Source organism: Panulirus ornatus, chromosome 67 (genome assembly GCF_036320965.1).
Source record: "Panulirus ornatus isolate Po-2019 chromosome 67, ASM3632096v1, whole genome shotgun sequence".
NCBI lineage: Eukaryota > Metazoa > Arthropoda > Malacostraca > Decapoda > Palinuridae > Panulirus > Panulirus ornatus.
In genome coordinates, this window is record NC_092290.1 from 6008315 (window position 1) to 6029391 (window position 21077).

Consider the following 21077-nt stretch of genomic DNA (forward strand, 5'->3'; position numbering starts at 1 on the left):
CACTATTCCTTCAAACATACCCATTTTTGCTTTCCAAGATAATGTTCTCGACTTCCACACATTCTTCAAGGCTCCCAGGAATTTTACCCCCTCCCCCACCCTATGATCCACTTCCGCTTCCATGGTTCCATCCGCTGCCAGATCCACTCCCAGATATCTAAAACACTTTACTTCCTCCAGTTTTTCTCCATTCAAACTTACCTCCCAATTGACTTGACCCTCAACCCTACTGTACCTAATAACCTTGCTCTTATTCACATTTACTCTTAACTTTCTTCTTTCACACACTTTACCAAACTCAGTCACCAGCTTCTGCAGTTTCTCACATGAATCAGCCACCAGCGCTGTATCATCAGCGAACAACAACTGACTCACTTCCCAAGCTCTCTCATCCACAACAGACTTCATACTTGCCCCTCTTTCCAAAACTCTTGCATTCACCTCCCTAACAACCCCATCCATAAACAAATTCATCTTCCGCAAAGCTTTCACTACCTCTTCTCTGTTTACCAAATCTTTAATTTAATATATATATATATATATATATATATATATATATATATATATATATATATATATATATATATATATATATATTCTATCCTTATGAGGCTCCTGCAGCACTCAGGAAGCTGGCCATGTACACCAGTTGAAACCACAGGTCATCAAATGTTTTACAACATTGTGTGTGCTTTTATCTCGTTGTTATGGATACAAAATACATTCAGATAAAAGGAAGTTAAGCAAAAAAAAAACTAAGGATAAAAGAAGCTAGGTAGGGCTTTAGAGTTAAAGTTAGAGTTAAAAAACAAGATGATTAGCTGACAGGCATTTTATTGCATTTTGTAATAAGTTGAAAAGTAGTTGATGGTATACACTATTGTTGGTCTAGGTATGCTTGCTCGACATCACAGATTCCCACTCCTCCAGGGATCATGTTGCTATGCAGATGACTGAAAGTTGTGCCATGCAATTATTAAGATTTTTATAATGCAGTTGAATGAAGCATCATGCAAAAATGTGCTGTTTAGTGGTTGTTTGAGTGTTATTTGAATGATTAATGGAAACACCTCCTTATTTTAAAATAATCATATACAGTTAATTACAAGCTGAATTCTTGTTCAAGGTAATGAGTCATATTATATCATACCAGTATTGGAAAGTAATTATGGACGCACAAGAAAATTGCATTTTTAAATACAACAGCATGTTTTGAAATAAATCCTCCTATGTCCATCTGATAACCTTATGTCATGTAGCAAGAGGCTTTGCCTAAGCTACTCTGCACTATGATTGGGGAAAAGTCTGTAGGAGGTAGGCAAAAGAATTTCAAGGTGCAGTGTTTGATGAGGTTCTGGACTGAAAAGATATTGTTTAACATGATGCAGTAGGTTTTTTTTTTTTTTATTATACTTTGTCGCTGTCTCCCGCGTTTGCGAGGTAGCGCAAGGAAACAGACGAAAGAAATGGCCCACCCCCCCCCCCATACACATGTATATACATACGTCCACACACGCAAATATACATACCTACACAGCTTTCCATGGTTTACCCCAGACGCTTCACATGCCTTGCTTCAATCCACTGACAGCACGTCAACCCCGGTATACCACATCGCTCCAATTCACTCTATTCCTTGCCCTCCTTTCACCCTCCTGCATGTTCAGGCCCCTGATCACACAAAATCTTTTTCACTCCATCTTTCCACCTCCAATTTGGTCTCCCTCTTCTCGTTCCCTCCACCTCCGACACATATATCCTCTTGGTCAATCTTTCCTCACTCATTCTCTCCATGTGCCCAAACCACTTCAAAACACCCTCTTCTGCTCTCTCAACCACGCTCTTTTTATTTCCACACATCTCTCTTACCCTTACGTTACTCACTCGATCAAACCACCTCACACCACACATTGTCCTCAAACATCTCATTTCCAGCACATCCATCCTCCTGCGCACAACTCTATCCATAGCCCACGCCTCGCAACCATACAACATTGTTGGAACCACTATTCCTTCAAACATACCCATTTTTGCTTTCTGAGATAATGTTCTCGACTTCCACACATTCTTCAAGGCCCCCAGAATTTTCGCCCCCTCCCCCACCCTATGATCCACTTCCGCTTCCATGGTTCCATCCGCTGCCAGATCCACTCCCAGATATCTAAAACACTTCACTTCCTCCAGTTTTTCTCCATTCAAACTCACCTCCCAATTGACTTGACCCTCAACCCTACTGTACCTAATAACCTTGCTCTTATTCACATTTACTCTTAACTTTCTTCTTCCACACACTTTACCAGACTCAGTCACCAGCTTCTGCAGTTTCTCACATGAATCAGCCACCAGCGCTGTATCATCAGCGAACAACAACTGACTCACTTCCCAAGCTCTCTCATCCCCAACAGACTTCATACTTGCCCCTCTTTCCAAAACTCTTGCATTTACCTCCCTAACAACCCCATCCATAAACAAATTAAACAACCATGGAGACATCACACACCCCTGCCGCAAACCTACATTCACTGAGAACCAATCACTTTCCTCTCTTCCTCTCCCTGCGTGTCATAAAAGGGGAGGGAACCGGGGGCTGGAAATCCTCCTTTCCAGTTTTTACTTTTCCAAAAAAAGGAACAGAGAGGGAGAGCAAGTGAGGATTTTCCCTCTTAGGCTAAGTCATCTGTTCTTAATGCTCTCTTTAATGCGGGAAATGCCAAATATATATATATATATATATATATATATATATATATATATATATATATATATATATATAATTATTAGTTTGATGGTGGTTTAAGTCACAAAAACATTGAAAATATGAAATGGCATGTGAGTTTATTTTAAAATATCTGAAATGGCATACGACTTTAGTGGAAGTTTAAGTAAGTCGGGCATTCCCTACAGGTTGGGCTGGACAGAGCTGATCAGAGGAGCAGAGGAGGAGGATCATCTGGAGCCCGACTGGTTCACATGACTGCCAAGACTCATCAGTGTCCCTACTGTCCCTACACCTCTCATGTTACTACTAATTTAAAGAACCACATGCGCACTCATACTGGAGAGAAACCCTTTTCTTGTCCGTACTGCTCATTTTGTTCTGCAACTAAAGAAAATTTGAAAACTCATATTCGTACTCATACTGGGGAGAAGCCTTTTTCATGTCCATATTGTATGTATTGCTCTGCTTCAAAAGAATACTTAAAGACACATATTCGTACTCACACAGGAGAGAAACCATATTTATGTCCATATTGCCCTTACCGTTCTGCACGGAAGGATACTCTAAGAGCTCATACTTTAACTCATCAGTCATAATGTGCTTTTGAAAAACATGACGCTAGTTTTTTCTGGTCATATATCATGATAGTGATTTCCTGTATTGTAAGGTTTGAAGTTCACTTTTTCATTCTATATACAATTTGCTTATATGATATTTATTTTGAAATTTTTTTTGATAGTTTCTTTTATGACTAAAAGGAAATGAATATAATTCCTCAGTAAGCAAATGCCTATATTTTCTTTTTATGGAAAAATCAACAATATCATTGCAAGACTCTTAGTCCATTGTAGAGGTTAACCTTGTTGAAAATCATGTGAAATATTTTACAAATAAAAGTAGTATAAGACACCAACTTAGTTCTTGGTGAATCCACAAACAAAACTGCTAACAATTAATCTTTTTATTTTAAATCAGCCACATCTGATTATATTTTATAAAATGAAATGGAAAATTTGGTGTTTTATTGATTATGAACCTTTCAGTAATGAAGGAAACAAAGAATATGAGAGGTGCCCTCTCAAAATGGGTTGATAAAAACTCGTCACTGCTTTGAATAGCTTTCCTCCCGCACCATATTTTCATAACACCTTCCACAAAGCATTTATATCAACCCTATCATATGCTTTCTTTAGATCCATAAGTGCCACATACAAATCCTTTTGTTTCTAAGCACTTCTCAGAAATATTTTTCAAAGCAGACATGTGATCCAGATATCTTCTATCATTCCTGAAACCTCATTTTTCTTATCCATTCTGATACTTTATGCAAGCACCACTGAGTCAGTCACCACTCTCCCGTACAACTTTTCAGGTATCCTCAACAAACATACCTTTGTAATTCAAACACTCACCTTTGTCCCCTTTGCCTTTCTACACTGGCACTATACATGCTTTCTACCAATCCTCAGACACCTCACCATGATTCATAGGTACATTGAAAATCCTAACAAATGAATCAACAAAAAAAATCAACCTTTCTTAAGAAACTCAACTACATTACCATCCACTCCAGATGCCTTGCCATGTTTCATCTTGAGCAAGGCTTTCACTACCTCCTGTCTCTTCACCAAACCACTTTTCATGACCCTCTCATTTTGTATATCTCCTTGGCCTAAACACCCTACACCTGCCACCTTTTTATCAAAGACATTCAACATTCCTTCAAAATACTCACTCCATCATCACTTCATTACTGCCTATTACCACTTCCTCATTTGCTCCCTTCACATATTTGTTCTTTTTCTCTTACACAATAAACCTACTTCCAAAACATCTTATTCTCTCTGAAATTTAACATTACCGTCTCACTCCAACTATTTGCCATTTTTTCAGCCCCTGCACTTTCTTTTCATTTGTTCTTTTTCCCTTACACAATTAACCTCCCTCCAAAACATCTTATTCTCTTTGAAATTTAACATTACTGTCTCACTCTAACTGTTTCCCATTTTTTCAGCCCCTGCACTTTCTTGACCTCCTGCCACTTTTCCTTGTATTTTCTCTTTTAGTGATGAATGTATATATACCTCTTCACGGTGAAGGTTCTGCGTATATATGAAACACAGTAAATTTCCAAGTGCACTTTTGTGTAATGATCACATCATCAGGGGAGATGCAGGACTAAGATAGAAGGCATAGAACAGTCAGTAAATATACAAGGAAGAGACGTAGCTGAGACACCATTGATAAACAAGCATTTCCAGATGGTGATGTTTGGTCTGGCAACATGCCTGTCATAGAATTTGTTATTATGTGGACAAGAAAGGGAACTGTTGGCACATTTTACTTACAATAAAGGTATCCTTCTCATGTCTTTCCCAATAACTGGACCTGGCACATTTCAAAAGACAGGTCTTTCATGTCCAGGAAAATTCGTAAATACTTTCCCTTGTTTTTTCTTTTACACTTTATAATTCTCTCTTTATTTCAATTAAGACCCAGCCTTGATGTGGTCTTTTGTCTGTGACTAGAGCCTTCAGCTTTAAAATTTCTTTATTTATTTATATGTAATACTTTGTCGCTGTCTCCTGCGTTAGCGAGGTAGCACAAGGAAACAGACGAAAGAATGGTCCAACCCACCCACATACACATGTATATACATACACGTCCACACATGCACATATACATACCTATACATTTCAATGTATACATACATATACATACACAGACATATACATACTGTATATACACATGTACATAATTCATACTTGCTGCCTGTATTCATTAAAAAACCTTCACTAATACTAATACTAATGTTACATGTCTTTGTGTAACGTTAGTGAATGTCTATACAAATTGGATAGCTTATTGTAGTCAAAATTTGTAAACAGATCCTTTTCTTGTCTGAATAATAGAAAAATATATGACAGGTATGTTGCCAGTCCCTAACGCACCAACCCAAACACTACCATCTGGCACCACTTGTTTACCATTGGTGTTTTGGGTACACCTCTTCCTTGTACATCAACCTACTGTTCAGCATCTTCATCTCATTCATTCTTGTATCTCCCCCTGACAATGTGATCATCACACAAAAGTAGGCTTGGGAACTCATGTTTTTTTTTTTCTTCATATACTAGATCACATGCACCACTGTGACCTCATGCAATTTATTTTATGTTATTAATATACTTGATTGCCATTTTCCACTCAGCGAGGTGATGCCAGGAAACAAACGAAGAATGACTAATCCACTTGTATACACATTTTTTTTCTTTGCTTTGTCGCTGTCTCCCGCGTTTGTGACGTAGCGCAAGGAAACAGACGAAAGAAATGGCCCAACCCACCCCCATACACATGTATATACATACACGTCCACACACGCAAATATACATACCTACACAGCTTTCCATGGTTTACCCCAGACACTTCACATGCCCTGATTCAATCCACTGACAACACGTCAACCCCGGTATACCACATCGATCCAATTCACTCTATTCCTTGCCCTCCTTTCACCCTCCTGCATGTTCAGGCCCCGATCACACAAAATCTTTTTCACTCCATCTTTCCACCTCCAATTTGGTCTCCCACTTCTCCTCGTTCCCTCCACTTCCGACACATATATCCTGTTGGTCAATCTTTCCTCACTCATTCTCTCCATGTGCCCAAACCATTTCAAAACACCCTCTTCTGCTCTCTCAACCACGCTCTTTTTATTTCCACTCATCTCTCTTACCCTTACGTTACTTACTCGATCAAACCACCTCACACCACACATTGTCCTCAAACATCTCATTTCCAGCACATCCACCCTCCTGCGCACAACTCTATCCATAGCCCACGCCTCGCAACCATACAACATTGTTGGAACCACTATTCCTTCAAACATACCCATTTTTGCTTTCCGAGATAATGTTCTCGACTTCCACACATTCTTCAAGGCTCCCAGGAATTTTACCCCCTCCCCCACCCTATGATCCACTTCCGCTTCCATGGTTTCATCCGCTGCCAGATCCACTCCCAGATATCTAAAACACTTTACTTCCTCCAGTTTTTCGCCATTCAAACTTACCTCCCAATTGACTTGACCCTCAACCCTACTGTACCTAATAACCTTGCTCTTATTCACATTTACTCTTAACTTTCTTCTTTCACACACTTTACCAAACTCAGTCACCAGCTTCTGCAGTTTCTCACATGAATCAGCCACCAGCGCTGTATCATCAGCGAACAACAACTGACTCACTTCCCAAGCTCTCTCATCCACAACAGACTTCATACTTGCCCCTCTTTCCAAAACTCTTGCATTCACCTCCCTAACAACCCCATCCATAAACAAATTCATCTTCCGCAAAGCTTTCACTACCTCTTCTCTGTTTACCAAATCTTTAATTTGGTAAGATTTACCAAATCTTTAATTAATATATATATATATATATATATATATATATATATATATATATATATATATATATATATATATATATATATATTCTATCCTTATGAGGCTCCTGCAGCACTCAGGAAGCTGGCCATGTACACCAGTTGAAACCACAGGTCATCAAATGTTTTACAACATTGTGTGTGCTTTTATCTCGTTGTTATGGATACAAAATACATTCAGATAAAAGGAAGTTAAGCAAAAACAGCACTAAGGATAAAAGAAGCTAGGTAGGGCTTTAGAGTTAAAGTTAGAGTTAGAGTTAAAAAACAAGATGATTAGCTGACAGGCATTTTATTGCATTTTGTAATAAGTTGAAAAGTAGTTGATGGTATACACTATTGTTGGTCTAGGTATGCTTGCTCGACATCACAGATTCCCACTCCTCCAGGGATCATGTTGCTATGCAGATAACTGAAAGTTGTGCCATGCAATTATTAAGATTTTTATAATGCAGTTGAATGAAGCATCATGCAAAAATGTGCTGTTTAGTGGTTGTTTGAGTGTTATTTGAATGATTAATGGAAACACCTCCTTATTTTAAAATAATCATATACAGTTAATTACAAGCTGAATTCTTGTTCAAGGTAATGAGTCATATTATATCATACCAGTATTGGAAAGTAATTATGGACGCACAAGAAAATTGCATTTTTAAATACAACAGCATGTTTTGAAATAAATCCTCCTATGTCCATCTGATAACCTTATGTCATGTAGCAAGAGGCTTTGCCTAAGCTACTCTGCACTATGATTGGGGAAAAGTCTGTAGGAGGTAGGCAAAAGAATTTCAAGGTGCAGTGTTTGATGAGGTTCTGGACTGAAAAGATATTGTTTAACATGATGCAGTAGGTTTTTTTTTTTTTTTATTATACTTTGTCGCTGTCTCCCGCGTTTGCGAGGTAGCGCAAGGAAACAGACGAAAGAAATGGCCCACCCCCCCCCCCATACACATGTATATACATACGTCCACACACGCAAATATACATACCTACACAGCTTTCCATGGTTTACCCCAGACGCTTCACATGCCTTGCTTCAATCCACTGACAGCACGTCAACCCCGGTATACCACATCGCTCCAATTCACTCTATTCCTTGCCCTCCTTTCACCCTCCTGCATGTTCAGGCCCCTATCACACAAAATCTTTTTCACTCCATCTTTCCACCTCCAATTTGGTCTCCCTCTTCTCCTTGTTCCCTCCACCTCCGACACATATATCCTCTTGGTCAATCTTTCCTCACTCATCCTCTCCATGTGCCCAAACCACTTCAAAACACCCTCTTCTGCTCTCTCAACCACGCTCTTTTTATTTCCATACATCTCTCTTACCCTTACGTTACTCACTCGATCAAACCACCTCACACCACACATTGTCCTCAAACATCTCATTTCCAGCACATCCATCCTCCTGCGCACAACTCTATCCATAGCCCACGCCTCGCAACCATACAACATTGTTGGAACCACTATTCCTTCAAACATACCCATTTTTGCTTTCCGAGATAATGTTCTCGACTTCCACACATTCTTCAAGGCCCCCAGGATTTTCGCCCCCTCCCCCACCCTATGATCCACTTCCGCTTCCATGGTTCCATCCGCTGCCAGATCCACTCCCAGATATCTAAAACACTTCACTTCCTCCAATTTTCTCCAGAAATCCTCCCCTCCTTGTATTAACTTTCTAAAATGGGAAAAAGCAGTAGGTTTTAACTGATGTAAATACTTTTTGGTAAAGAATAAAGATAGTGGGTTCTTATTTGTGGTGTAAAATTAAAAACAAAAGCATATATATTATTTATTTTAATCCAACATAGATTACTTTTATATAGTTTGATGGCATTAGATGATGTCCACACTAATTATGGACTTCATTCAGTGTTAAATAAGATGGGCATCCTCTACAGGTGGGAATGGACACTAGCTTGGAGTGGACTGGTAGAAGAGAAGCTACAGGAGTAGTGAAGACAACAAATAGTACCAGTAAGATGCACCAGTGCCCCTATTGCCAATATTCTACAAATGTTTTAACCAATCTAACAAGACATGTTCGTACTCATACTGGAGAGAAGCCATTTGCCTGCCCACATTGTTCATACAGGTGCACAACTAAAGAGAATCTTAAAACACATATCCGCACCCACACTGGAGAGAAACCATATGGGTGTCCTTACTGTCCATACCGTTCATCACGGGCAGATTCATTGAAAAATCATATGTTTATCCATCAGTCCCAAAAGACATAAGTGATATTTCCTTGAGTATTTTGTTTCAGGTATTATCTTAGACTTATACTAAAATGATTGCCCTTAATGAGACACAACTAATTTTCACCATTTTGTTTTAGATCCTTTATTGTTCTCATGTGAAGTATTAACAGCTGAGGCTATGTATTTGCTTTTGGATATTCAATATTTTAAGTATATTGATAGAAACATGTTGAGTGTGATTCTCAATACAGATGATATTGATTTGGTAAGAATGTAGCATGCATCCCATGTAGAAATGACTCTGTACAGAATTTATTTTGCAGGCAGTGTTTCATATCAAGTTTTTTGCTTTGCAGTATTCCATATCAAGTTTTATTGGCTTCAACCATCCAGTATAAGTTTTCACTTTATAAGATCACAGTAATTCCTTAGAGCCATAATTTAGGTTGAGAATAATTTGAGGATAGATATCAAACATGTAGTCATCTCTATGTAAACAGCATTTCTGCCATATACTATATTCAGTAAATTAAAGAAAAAAATAGTTTGTTGCAGATTTCGCTAAATATTCATAAATCACATCGTTATCCATAAACATTTCTAATATTCCAGGTATTATATCACATTATGATTTAACTGATATCATGATATGACTAATGAAACAGTGCTGTTGTTAGCATAATAAATAGTAAGACATGAAATTAAGAATGTGAAGAACAGTGTACTAGAAAATAGTGTAATGAAATCTTAACCTTATCATTTTTAAGTGTTTTTTCTGGTGGACTGTTTGAAATTTCATGTCTCATTTGCCCCAAGTAGAGTACTGTAATATCTTTATTTATCAGTTTAGTTCTTTGTGCCTCTTTGCATTTTCCTCTTTGATTTGTTTATTTAGTATCAGGAACAGGTGAACAAATGATCCCACATACATCCAGTTTCTAGATATCATGTATGATCTATCAAAACCAATGTCTGCCATTCACAGATAGCCAAGCCTTACAAACTACTTAGCATAATTGATGCCTTCACGTGCTTTGATTCAGCTCATTATATATTAACCCTAGGAAGGTAACCCTTAAAAGCTGTTACACAATTGGTAATCTGGGGTCAACACAATCTCAAAATGAAGAAAAGAAATATATATATTTCATGTGTGGCAGGGTGGCAACAGGAATGAATAAAGGCAACAAGTATGAATTATGTACATGTATGTATATATGTATATGTTTGCGTATGTGTATATCAATGTATACGTTGAAATGTATTGGTATGTATATGTGCATGTGTGGATGTGTATGTATATACATGTGTATGTGAGTGGGTTGGACCATTCTTTCGTCTGTTTCCTTTCGCTACCTCGCTAACATGGGAGACAGCGATATATATATATATATATATATATATATATATATATATATATATATATATATATATATATATATATATATATTATTAAATAAATGAATATAAATGTTTACCAAATGGCGTCACAGCTTCGTCTCTTCGATGTATAACAACTGACCGTTATATTTTTCTCTTGTGTCTCCCCTGATGATTTGATTATTACACGAAAGTGCACTTGGGAACTTATTGTGTTTCATTTTCCCTGTGGACTCTTAGGAATATATTTATATATATATATATGTGTGAGTGGGTGTGTGTGTGTTGTGGGGTGGCGACAGGAATGGATGGAGGCAGCAAGTATGAGTGTATACGTGTGTATATATGTGTATGTCTGTGTATGTATATGTATGTATACGTTGAAATGTATAAGTATGTGTATGTGCGTGTGTGGGCGTTTATGTACATATATGTGTATGTGGGTGGGTTGGGCCATTCTTTCGTCTGCATGATTGTGCTACTTCACAAATGTGGGAGACAGCGAATAAGTATAATATATATATATATATATATATATATATATATATATATATATATATATATATATATATATATATATATATATATATATAATGTGTGGTGTGAGGTGGTTTGATCGAGTAAGTAATGTAAGGGTAAGAGAGATGTGTGGAAATAAAAAGAGCGTGGTTGAGAGAGCAGAAGAGGGTGTTTTGAAATGGTTTGGGCACGTGGAGAGAATGAGTGAGGAAAGATTGACCAAGAGGATATATGTGTCGGAGGTGGAGGGAACGAGGAGAAGTGGGAGACCAAATTGGAGGTGGAAAGATGGAGTGAAAAAGATTTTGTGTGATCAGGGCCTGAACATGTAGGAGGGTGAAAGGAGGGCAAGGAATAGAGTGAATTGGATCGATGTGGCATACCGGGGTTGACGTGCTGTCAGTGGATTGAATCAGGGCATGTGAAGCGTCTGGGGTAAACCATGGAAAGTTGTGTGGGGCCTGGATGTGGAAAGGGAGCTGTGGTTTTGGGCATTATTGCATGACAGCTAGAGACTGAGTGTGAACGAATGGGGCCTTTGTTGTCTTTTTCCTAGTGCAACCTCGCACACATGAGGGGGGAGGGGGATGGTATTTCATGTGTTGCGAGGTGGCGATGGGAATGAATAAAGGCAGACAGTTTGAATTGTGTGCATGGGTATATATGTATGTGTCTGTGTGTGTGTATATATGTGTACATTGAGATGTATAGGTATGTATATTTGCGTGTGTGGACGTGTATGTATATACATTGTGTATGGGGGTGGGTTGTGCCATTTCTTTCGTCTGTTTCCTTGCGCTACCTCGCAAACGCGGGAGACAGCGACAAAGCAAAATATATAATATATATATATATATATATATATATATATATATATATATATATATATATATATGTAGATGCTCTGTGGAAGGTATTAAGAATATATGGTGTGGGAGGCAAGTTGTTAGAAGCAGTGAAAAGTTTTTATCGAGGATGTAAGGCATGTGTACGCATAGGAAGAGAGGAAAGTGACTGGTTCTCAGTGAATGTAGGTTTGTGGCAGGGGTGTGTGATGTCTCCATGGTTGTTTAATTTGTTTATGGATGGGGTTGTTAGGGAGGTGAATGCAAGAGTTTTGGAAAGGGGCAAGTATGCAGTCTGTTGTGGATGAGAGAGCTTGGGAAGTGAGTCAGTTGTTGTTCGCTGATGATACAGCGCTGGTGGCTGATTCATGTGAGAAACTGCAGAAGCTAGTGACTGAGTTTGGTAAAGTGTGTGAAAGAAGAAAGTTGAGAGTAAATGTGAATAAGAGTAAGGTTATTAGGGTTGAGGGTGAAGTAAATTGGGAGGTAATTTTGAATGGAGAAAAACTGGAGGGAGTGAAGTGTTTAAGATATCTGGGAGTGGATTTGGCAGCGGATGGAACCATGGAAGCGGAATGTTTGAAGGAATAGTGGTTCCAACATTGTTGTATGGTTGCAAGGGGTGGGCTATGGATAGAGTTGTGCGCCATTTTTGCTTTCCGAGATAATGTTCTCGACTTCCACACATTCTTCAAGGCTCCCAGGATTTTCGCCCCCTCCCCCACCCTATGATTCACTTCCGCTTCCATGGTTCCATCTGCTGCCAGATCCACTCCCAGATATCTAAAACACTTTACTTCCTTCAGTTTTGCTCCATTCAAACTTACCTCCCAATTGACTTGACCCTCAACCCTACTGTACCTAATAACCTTGCTCTTATTCATATTTACTCTTAACTTTCTTCTTTCACACACTTTACCAAACTCAGTCACCAGCTTCTGCAGTTTCTCCCATGAATCAGCCACCAGTGCTGTATCATCAGCTAACAACAACTGTCTCACTTCCCAAGCTCTCTCATCCCCAACAGACTTCATACTTGCCCCTCTTTCCAAAACTCTTGCATTTACCTCCCTAACAACCCCATCCATAAACAAATTAAACAACCATGGAGACATGTATATATATATATATATATATATATATATATATATATATATATATATATATGCTTATTTATGGTACATCATATCATATAATCTTTAATAAAGTTATTTTGTCCAAAGCATCTAAAAACAAGACACACTGAACTTCTCATTATGACCCAGTAAAAAAGAATGGTAGAAAATACTTCAAAATTTACCCACTGAAGTTCAGAAAAAATAGTTGAATTTAATGAGGACTTATTCTCCAATTTTTCAATAGAACTTAGGCCCTAATACCTATGGAACAGGATGCTTCCAATCTAGTATAGATTTATGCTGAAAATATTTGTAAGAAATTTTACACTCACTGCTGTTACACCAAAACTGCAAGCAGCAACATCACATGATCTCACTTCCAATCAGGTCTAACAAAGTTAGGATATTACATTGAGTCATGTGGGTAAGTTGTGCTCACAACTAGATGAACCATGGAAAGTGTGTCACCTAGAGTGAGATTGACCTGTCTAGGTTAGGTCTAACTACATATGCTGTATAAATGTTCATCAGGGATTAACTTTGAACAGTGGGTTTTTAAATTTCTCAAAGAATTTGAGTGAACTAAGGGTTCCCTTACTCACTGGAGGCATATATGGATGCTGTAAGTCACTTAAAACCCTGAGTAGCCAACAGAAAAATCCTTAAGGCTTAGTTACTGAGAGATGACAAATGCCGGAAGATGTTGCATTAGATTACCCCCTCACCTCCAATTTATGCTATAGTATAAACAAAAGGGTATACCCTTCACTACAACTCCACAAATACAATTTCAGCATATCCCATGACCCTTCATGCTTACAATGCAGCTACCGTAAGGAAGGCTGACCACTTACTGCTCAGTTGCCTTGCGCTCTGTACACAGAGATGCACACACATCACATCATTTTCTGATTTGTTGTCCTGATGGTGGATGTGGCCAGCTCCCTGAGTGCTGCAGGAGCCTCATAAAGATAAAAAGGAATGCTTAGGCAGGCAGTAAGCATATGAAACAATTTCAAAGAAAAGATATTCTGATCAAAAATGAAGACATTGGTGTCCTTTTCTATATTGTGAATATGGCAGTTGTAAAAACACTGGCATGTGACTCTGATATATCTTTTTTAAGGTTGTTAATCATCTGATAAAGATTTAAAATCACAGATACTTAAGGCAAAACTAATGCATATGAACTACACATAACAACTTGCTGCAGTATTGAGACATGTACTGTCATCCTTAATGTCCACTTAATTGAAGGAGCAGGGAGTGCTTAGTCAAAAGAAAGTTGTCACTTGGAATTTGTTTTGATTTTGAAGTTATACTTGCTGCTGTGTATATGCAAATATATATTGAAGTGCTTTTACACTGTTCATTACTTCTTAATTCTGTTGCATGGCCTTAAGTAAGTTAGGCATACTCAACAGGTGGGGCTGGACAGTGGCGGTCAATGGACTGGTGAGAAAGGAATGAGAAGAGATATGAAGTCACCCAACACTACTATCAAAATGCACCAGTGTCCCTACTGCCAGTATTCAACTGCAGTTATAACTCATATGAAGAGACATGTTCGTACTCACACTGGAGAGAGGCCGTTTGCCTGTCCATACTGCTCATATAGTTGTACTACGAAAGAGAATCTGAAAAAACATATTCGCACTCACACTGGAGAGAAACCTTATTTTTGCCCACATTGTCCATACCGATCATCACGAACAGATTCATTGAGATCCCACTTGTTCCAACATCAAACTTAGAATTAATTTTCTTTTCTAATGTATTATTTATTTGGAAATGATTTTTTTCTCATGACCTGAACTCCTCAGCTTATCCAGTATTATAGAATATAAATCATGATGTGGACACAGTTACCCAAATTATTACACTGAAATATTTGATATGTGTATAACAAGATGCATGCTGTTTTCATTTTTTCTTGTCTCGTGAAAACTGTCTTTCTGCTTATCTATCTGTTATCATAGATTCCATTCCCATTGTAATAGAGTGAATTCATTGCATACAGGCATGTATCTTTTGTGGGAATTATTTTTTTAAGAACTGTGATCTTCAACTCTAGTTTCACTGGCAGGCAAAGAGAAGGGAAGCTTGATTCCTTGGGAATGGACTTTTAACTGCTACTTCATGAAAATTATTACGAATAATTAATGTGCATTTTCAGGCTGGTTTATTACACACACCAACTCCTATCCACACATGCATAAAAAGAGTAACAAAAAGGTAAAAGCTTATCATATTAACCATAATGACATGGATTTCATCTTAAGATTAATTTTTAGCTCTCCTACTATCTTCATTAAAAGCTTTATGTTATAACATAAAAGAAAAGAAATATATTATGGGATAGGATTTTTTTTCTGTGTTAATTTCCATCATAAAGTAGGGCAGACCATGTTCAAGAGAAAGAGGAAATTAGGTCTGGGCCTAGAGTAGTATAGCAACAAATTATGTGTGCATTCATAGCAAAAATTGGTGGCCATGGCAATTTAGAACAATATGTTAGATTTGTTTGAGTTCCAGTGGTCATTACTAATATTGATTGTAAATACTTGTTTATGTCTGTTAAGAAGTGTCCTGTTACTTACTACTAAAAACAATAAAATCATATCTGTTCATATAAATGCAGTTAGTTTTATTTCCTTTAGTCCAAAATATATCTTAACTTTTAATATCATAAAATTATATAATATCTGAAAGCATTACACTCTTTTATGAATTATATCATTAAAAGAAAGAAAGAAAATCAGAGGACAATTCATTTATCCTAATTTGGCTATTAATAAGAGAAACTCCTTTAGGGATTTGTGGTTCATTTCTCATAAGTAGTTGCTGAGTCATTTATTACTAATACAAGTAACCCAGTGACTACTAAAGTCTAAGTAAGATGGGCATCCTCTGCAGGTGGGGCTGGACAGTGGCAGTCAGTGGGCTCGTGGAAAAGGAGTTAGAAGAGATCGTACGATGACATACACCGCCAGCAAGATACATCAATGTCCCTTCTGCCAGTATTCCACAGGTGTTATAACAAACTTGAATAGGCATGTGCGCATACATACTGGAGAAAAGCCATTTGCATGTCCACACTGTTCATATACTTGTACACAAAAAGAAAATCTTAAAACACATATTCGTACTCATACTGGAGAGAAACCTTATGTATGTCCTTACTGTCCCTACCGTTCTTCTCGAACAGATTCACTAAAAAACCACATGTTTACACACCAATCATAATGATTTTCATGATATTGCATTCAATGATACAGAAATATATAAAAAGGTTCTTTTTTTGAAAATTATTTATTATTGGTCATCATAAACTGATCTTGCACAATTCTGTTGTTGATTTCTTTATTGAATACAGGTTCTTATCACCAAAGTCTTTTGCAAAAATGAACTATCAAGTTGCATAATTTGCCTTAAAAATTTAGTATTTCAAGTATTGTCTCTATAGAAATACTGTTATTTCTACTGATGAATAAGTTGCATAATTTGCCTTAAAAATTCAGTATTTCAAGTATTTTCTCTATAGAAATGCTATTATTTCTACTGATGAATAAAGATAATGGATTTTATTTATTGAATTACTCTCTTATATTGACTGGTTTGTACTTACAGCAAAAGTACAAAATGTTAATGTACTATTTCAGTTGTCCCCTTCTTGTACGTGAATTACTATTGGATTCTGTTACTGTTTGATGTATGTTATGAATGCTTTATTATTCAAGTGTAAGATCTTTGTAATTTTTCCTTAGTGTCCTGAAGTTTGTACAGTGAATAAAGAACAAATCATTGTCATTTGTGAATGAATTTTTAGCATTATTTTCGAAGTCTCTTCTTTCACTTGTTCACAGCTTTAGAATACTTTTCAGTCATAACAACAGATGAAAATTCATTAAAGAAATAATTTCTTTTAGTTAAGAAAACCTGAAAAATCATCAGTCATTATTCTCAGTTGAATGGTGCTTCTTCAAATTGACACAAGAAGGAATAAAACTTATTAGTATTATGTAAGACAACTCTTGCCCAAAAATGATTTCAGTAAAACATAAATCAGTAAAACAGGATTTATAATTCAGAACCTTATACAGTATGTATCTGATATATATGCATGCTTTTTAATTCTGTAGTGTGTAAGTTTTTAAATTTTTGAGATGTATCACTGTATTCAGTACTGCAATAAATTTTTAATAAATTTTTCTTTTCAGTATGTCAATTAACAGTACCTTCTTATTGAAATGAATAACAAAAGTAAGCAAATAGATTTAAGTTGAACTTAGCACAAAAAAGGAGCATCAGAATTTCATGACCTGAAAGTTACTGTAATGCAAATGACATTGTTATATTTTACAATACAGACAAAACTATATCTATTAGGGGCAGTATAGAATTCTTGTCCCATACATACATCATGATTGTAAATGTAGATTTGGAATACATTTAGAATAAGGTAAGAAATCTGGTCTCCTTGAATACTTTTTACTTATCCATATGTTTTTGTGAAGGGCATTGGTGCTAAATAAGAAGATTTCATCTTGTTTATCACAGTAAAACAGTTATGATAATCTGCAAATAAAGATTTAAGATTATTTTTTTCTTGCCATAACAGTAGGTCATTTGTGAGGATATAGCTCGCTGGTGATACTTTAAGCAATGATAGATGCTGGTTTTCAATATCAGTTATTCTACAATAGTGATTGGTATCTAATAATTAACACTAATGATCAGCATCAGTAATTGATACACTGGCAGTTGATATTATTTGACTAAAGGCAGAATATAATACTCAATGTACGGTACTTAGAATATTTGACTTTCAAAGCCACCTTAACAGTTTAGACTTCCTTGGTTTTGAATTAATTTGCAAGGTGAAATGGCAATCACTTAGCTTTTACTACGGGAGGTGTTACTGCTGTCACAAAAATTAGTTAAGTTGATGAATATTAACAGATAGTTATGGCAGGTATAACTGCTGTCACAAAGAACCAGTTAATTTAAATGAAAGTTGATAAATGTTGACTAGTAACCTTAAACTAACAACATTTAGAGTTTGAATGTGCTGGAGATGGCAATACCCGACCAACTCATTGTCACCACACAAGTGAGCTTAACAAAATTGAGTTCTATTGTATGAGACCCCTTGTATTCAAAATTTCTTATGGTAGCCTCAGTCATTCTGCACAGATGATTGTAGGTTAGTGACAGTTTCATGGGATTGTAGATGGCTCATCAATGATGTGTGAGGGGATATCAGCCTGTTATCTTAGGCAGGTCACAATGGGTTCTGCAATCTTGCTGGAAATGGAAATGTACTAGATTTAGAGATGGACACCATGGGTGAGCCTGAGAGAGCTACATCAAGCGTGGTGGAGCATTTATTGTACTTAGGTTGCACATGCTTAAGCTTAAGCTGGAGAGCACCAGAGAGAGGCAGTCTAGATTAAAGGCGTAGGAGTGCAGGTGTGTGCTTATGAGCTGTTGCCAAGCTTAGCACTGTTGGTGAGAGCTGTAGGGTGTTAATAGAAGAAAAGCATAGGTTCAGCCTTGTCAGCTGGGCATAGATTCAGGTCATACTGCAATACATGGGTGGTCAGCAAGGAGGAGGGTGGGGCCATTATGCTAATCTAGCAAATCAGAAAACAAGAAAGAAATGGATAGGAAGCCAGCTGGATGAACAATGTGGCATGTATGTAAACTTGATGTATTCCATTCATGTTATTCTACTTGAAGAAGGCCTTTGAAAAGTCTAAGATAAAGTCTCTGCTCTCACCTTGTGTTTCTTTTTTACCTTATTATCTCCATATTGAACAATATTTGAGCGGTCTATCATTTTGTGTCTGCACACTCCTTCAGCAGATGTAGTGAGACTTTGTCTGGACAATGATCCTTGAAAGGGTCAAGGCCCTTGAGTGGTTTGTTTATGTCCTTTCTAACAATTTCAATACATCCCAAGACCTCTTTCCCACCCTATCCTTCTGGCATTGGGAATGTAGTGTCTTCAGCTCCAGAACTTGTTCAGTTCCTCACGTATGAGTACATACTACCATTTGTACCTTTTCCCTCTGAATATTCTAATTTGATTAGCTGCTTTTTGATGATAATATGATCCTGATGAGTTAATGGAAATTTAGGATTACAGTACTATATCCCATGTCTTGTTCACATTCTTTTTACAGGTTCTCTGATCCTCCCAGCAGGACTCATTTTTTTTACTCTTGTACTTTTGTGTTACATCTATCCTATCTATGGTACTTCCCCAAGTTCTGTGCATTTTGATATTTTCTGATGAACATTACCTCTCTCTTTTTCTACCTTTCCTCTTAATTGTAGCTAATGGTACCCATGTTTTAGTTCTTCAGTTCTCTGATTTAAGTCATGGGTCCTTTCTAATACCCCTTTTATGTATTCATTAAAGACAGAGTCAATGCAGTTGCTATGTGATAACTTTTTTCAGTTGGTGTATCATATTTGATGTTTTACTTTTGATCCTACTCTGTGAAAACCCAAAACTTAGGAGTAATGGTGTTCCAGCCCCTTAGACTCTAGTGTGCTCAGTTATGTGCTGATACAGGGTATTTTCCTTCATACTTTGTTGAAAATTGTCTCCTTGACTCATTATGACCATGAAAATCTAAATTGTCCTCATCTGTTTCTTTTTAATGGAAATTCCTTATCAGAAGTTTACCATCTCTGAGGAGTGCATGTTTGACATCACTCTTTTTCATTTGATTTTTCATTCACTGTCTTTCTTAACTAATATCTTTAGATCAGTGCAATTTTTTTAAGATTATTGATTATTAGTATCACTATACATGGCTTTCTTACAGCACTTTTCCCATTATGTACTATTGGAATGGTCTGTCTATTAATATCTCAAAATTTAACATTACTTGTAATTAGAAGGTTATTTCCTCTCTCCTTTGTCTTCCCTGTTTTCCCTTACTATCTTCTACTTGTAATTAGAAGGTTAGTTCCTCTCTCCTTTGTCTTCCCTATTTTCCTTACTATCTTCTACTTGTAATTAGAAGGTTAGTTCCTCTCTCCTTTGTCTTCCCTATTTTCCTTACTATCTTCATCCTCCTGGACTAAAGCCAGATTTTACCTCTTTAGTAAGTTTCATCCTTACTCATTTGGTCCTTGAAGTCTGGCTACATCCCATCTTAATTCATATATATAAATTTAATTTAGAACTCATCCTGGCCTCAACATGATAGTGGTGAAGTTCGTGAAGTTCAAAATTACTCACAAAGGTAGCCAATTGATTATGAAAGTGAGAGTATTTCCCTTTCATAACACAATTTGTGTTTCATTGTCTGAGTTGTAGTGTACTGTTCTGCAAGACATTTGTAGAGGACCTTCTTTTCAGGGGACAAACTTAAGTTACCCAAATCAAAATATGTACTGCCAAAACAAGTACAAAACTAATGTAAGGAGGCTACCTTTCTGTGGTTATACTCTCATAGAGCAACCTCAAAGCAAAAGAAAAAGAGTTTAAAAGACATAAAACATACCTTGAACATGGCTAATAAGTGGAAACACACCAGAGAACAAAATATCTTCACAGAAGGAGGTATAAAATGGAATAAGTGGCCAACAGTTTGTAAACGAACCTGGATTGCTTTGGCATTTTTACACCTAAAGTGCCTTAACTGAGGGGAACAACCCAATGTTTAGTTCCCCTCGGTTCAAAATGAAGTACTCCAAAATCTCCAATTTGTTTGGAATCAAGGTGTGCATTGTTGTAATTACATGCTTTATTATTGATATCAAACCCTGAGTATGCTCATGAGAATTTTTCTTTCTCGAGTCAGTTCAATTCACATGCTGCTCAC

The 21077-nt window shown here is 37.0% G+C and overlaps 1 protein-coding gene across 1 annotated transcript; it reads left to right on the forward strand.

Moving 5' to 3' along the window:
- The first annotated feature begins 2156 nt into the window (after nt 1-2156).
- Nucleotides 2157-15869, forward strand: LOC139747068 (uncharacterized). Its single transcript, XM_071658860.1, has 3 exons — nt 2157-3308; nt 9594-9636; nt 14658-15869. Exons 1-3 carry the CDS (start codon nt 2971-2973, stop codon nt 14985-14987), a joined length of 711 nt encoding a protein of 236 aa, XP_071514961.1. The 5' UTR covers nt 2157-2970; the 3' UTR covers nt 14988-15869.
- Nucleotides 15870-21077: the final 5208 nt, after the last annotated feature.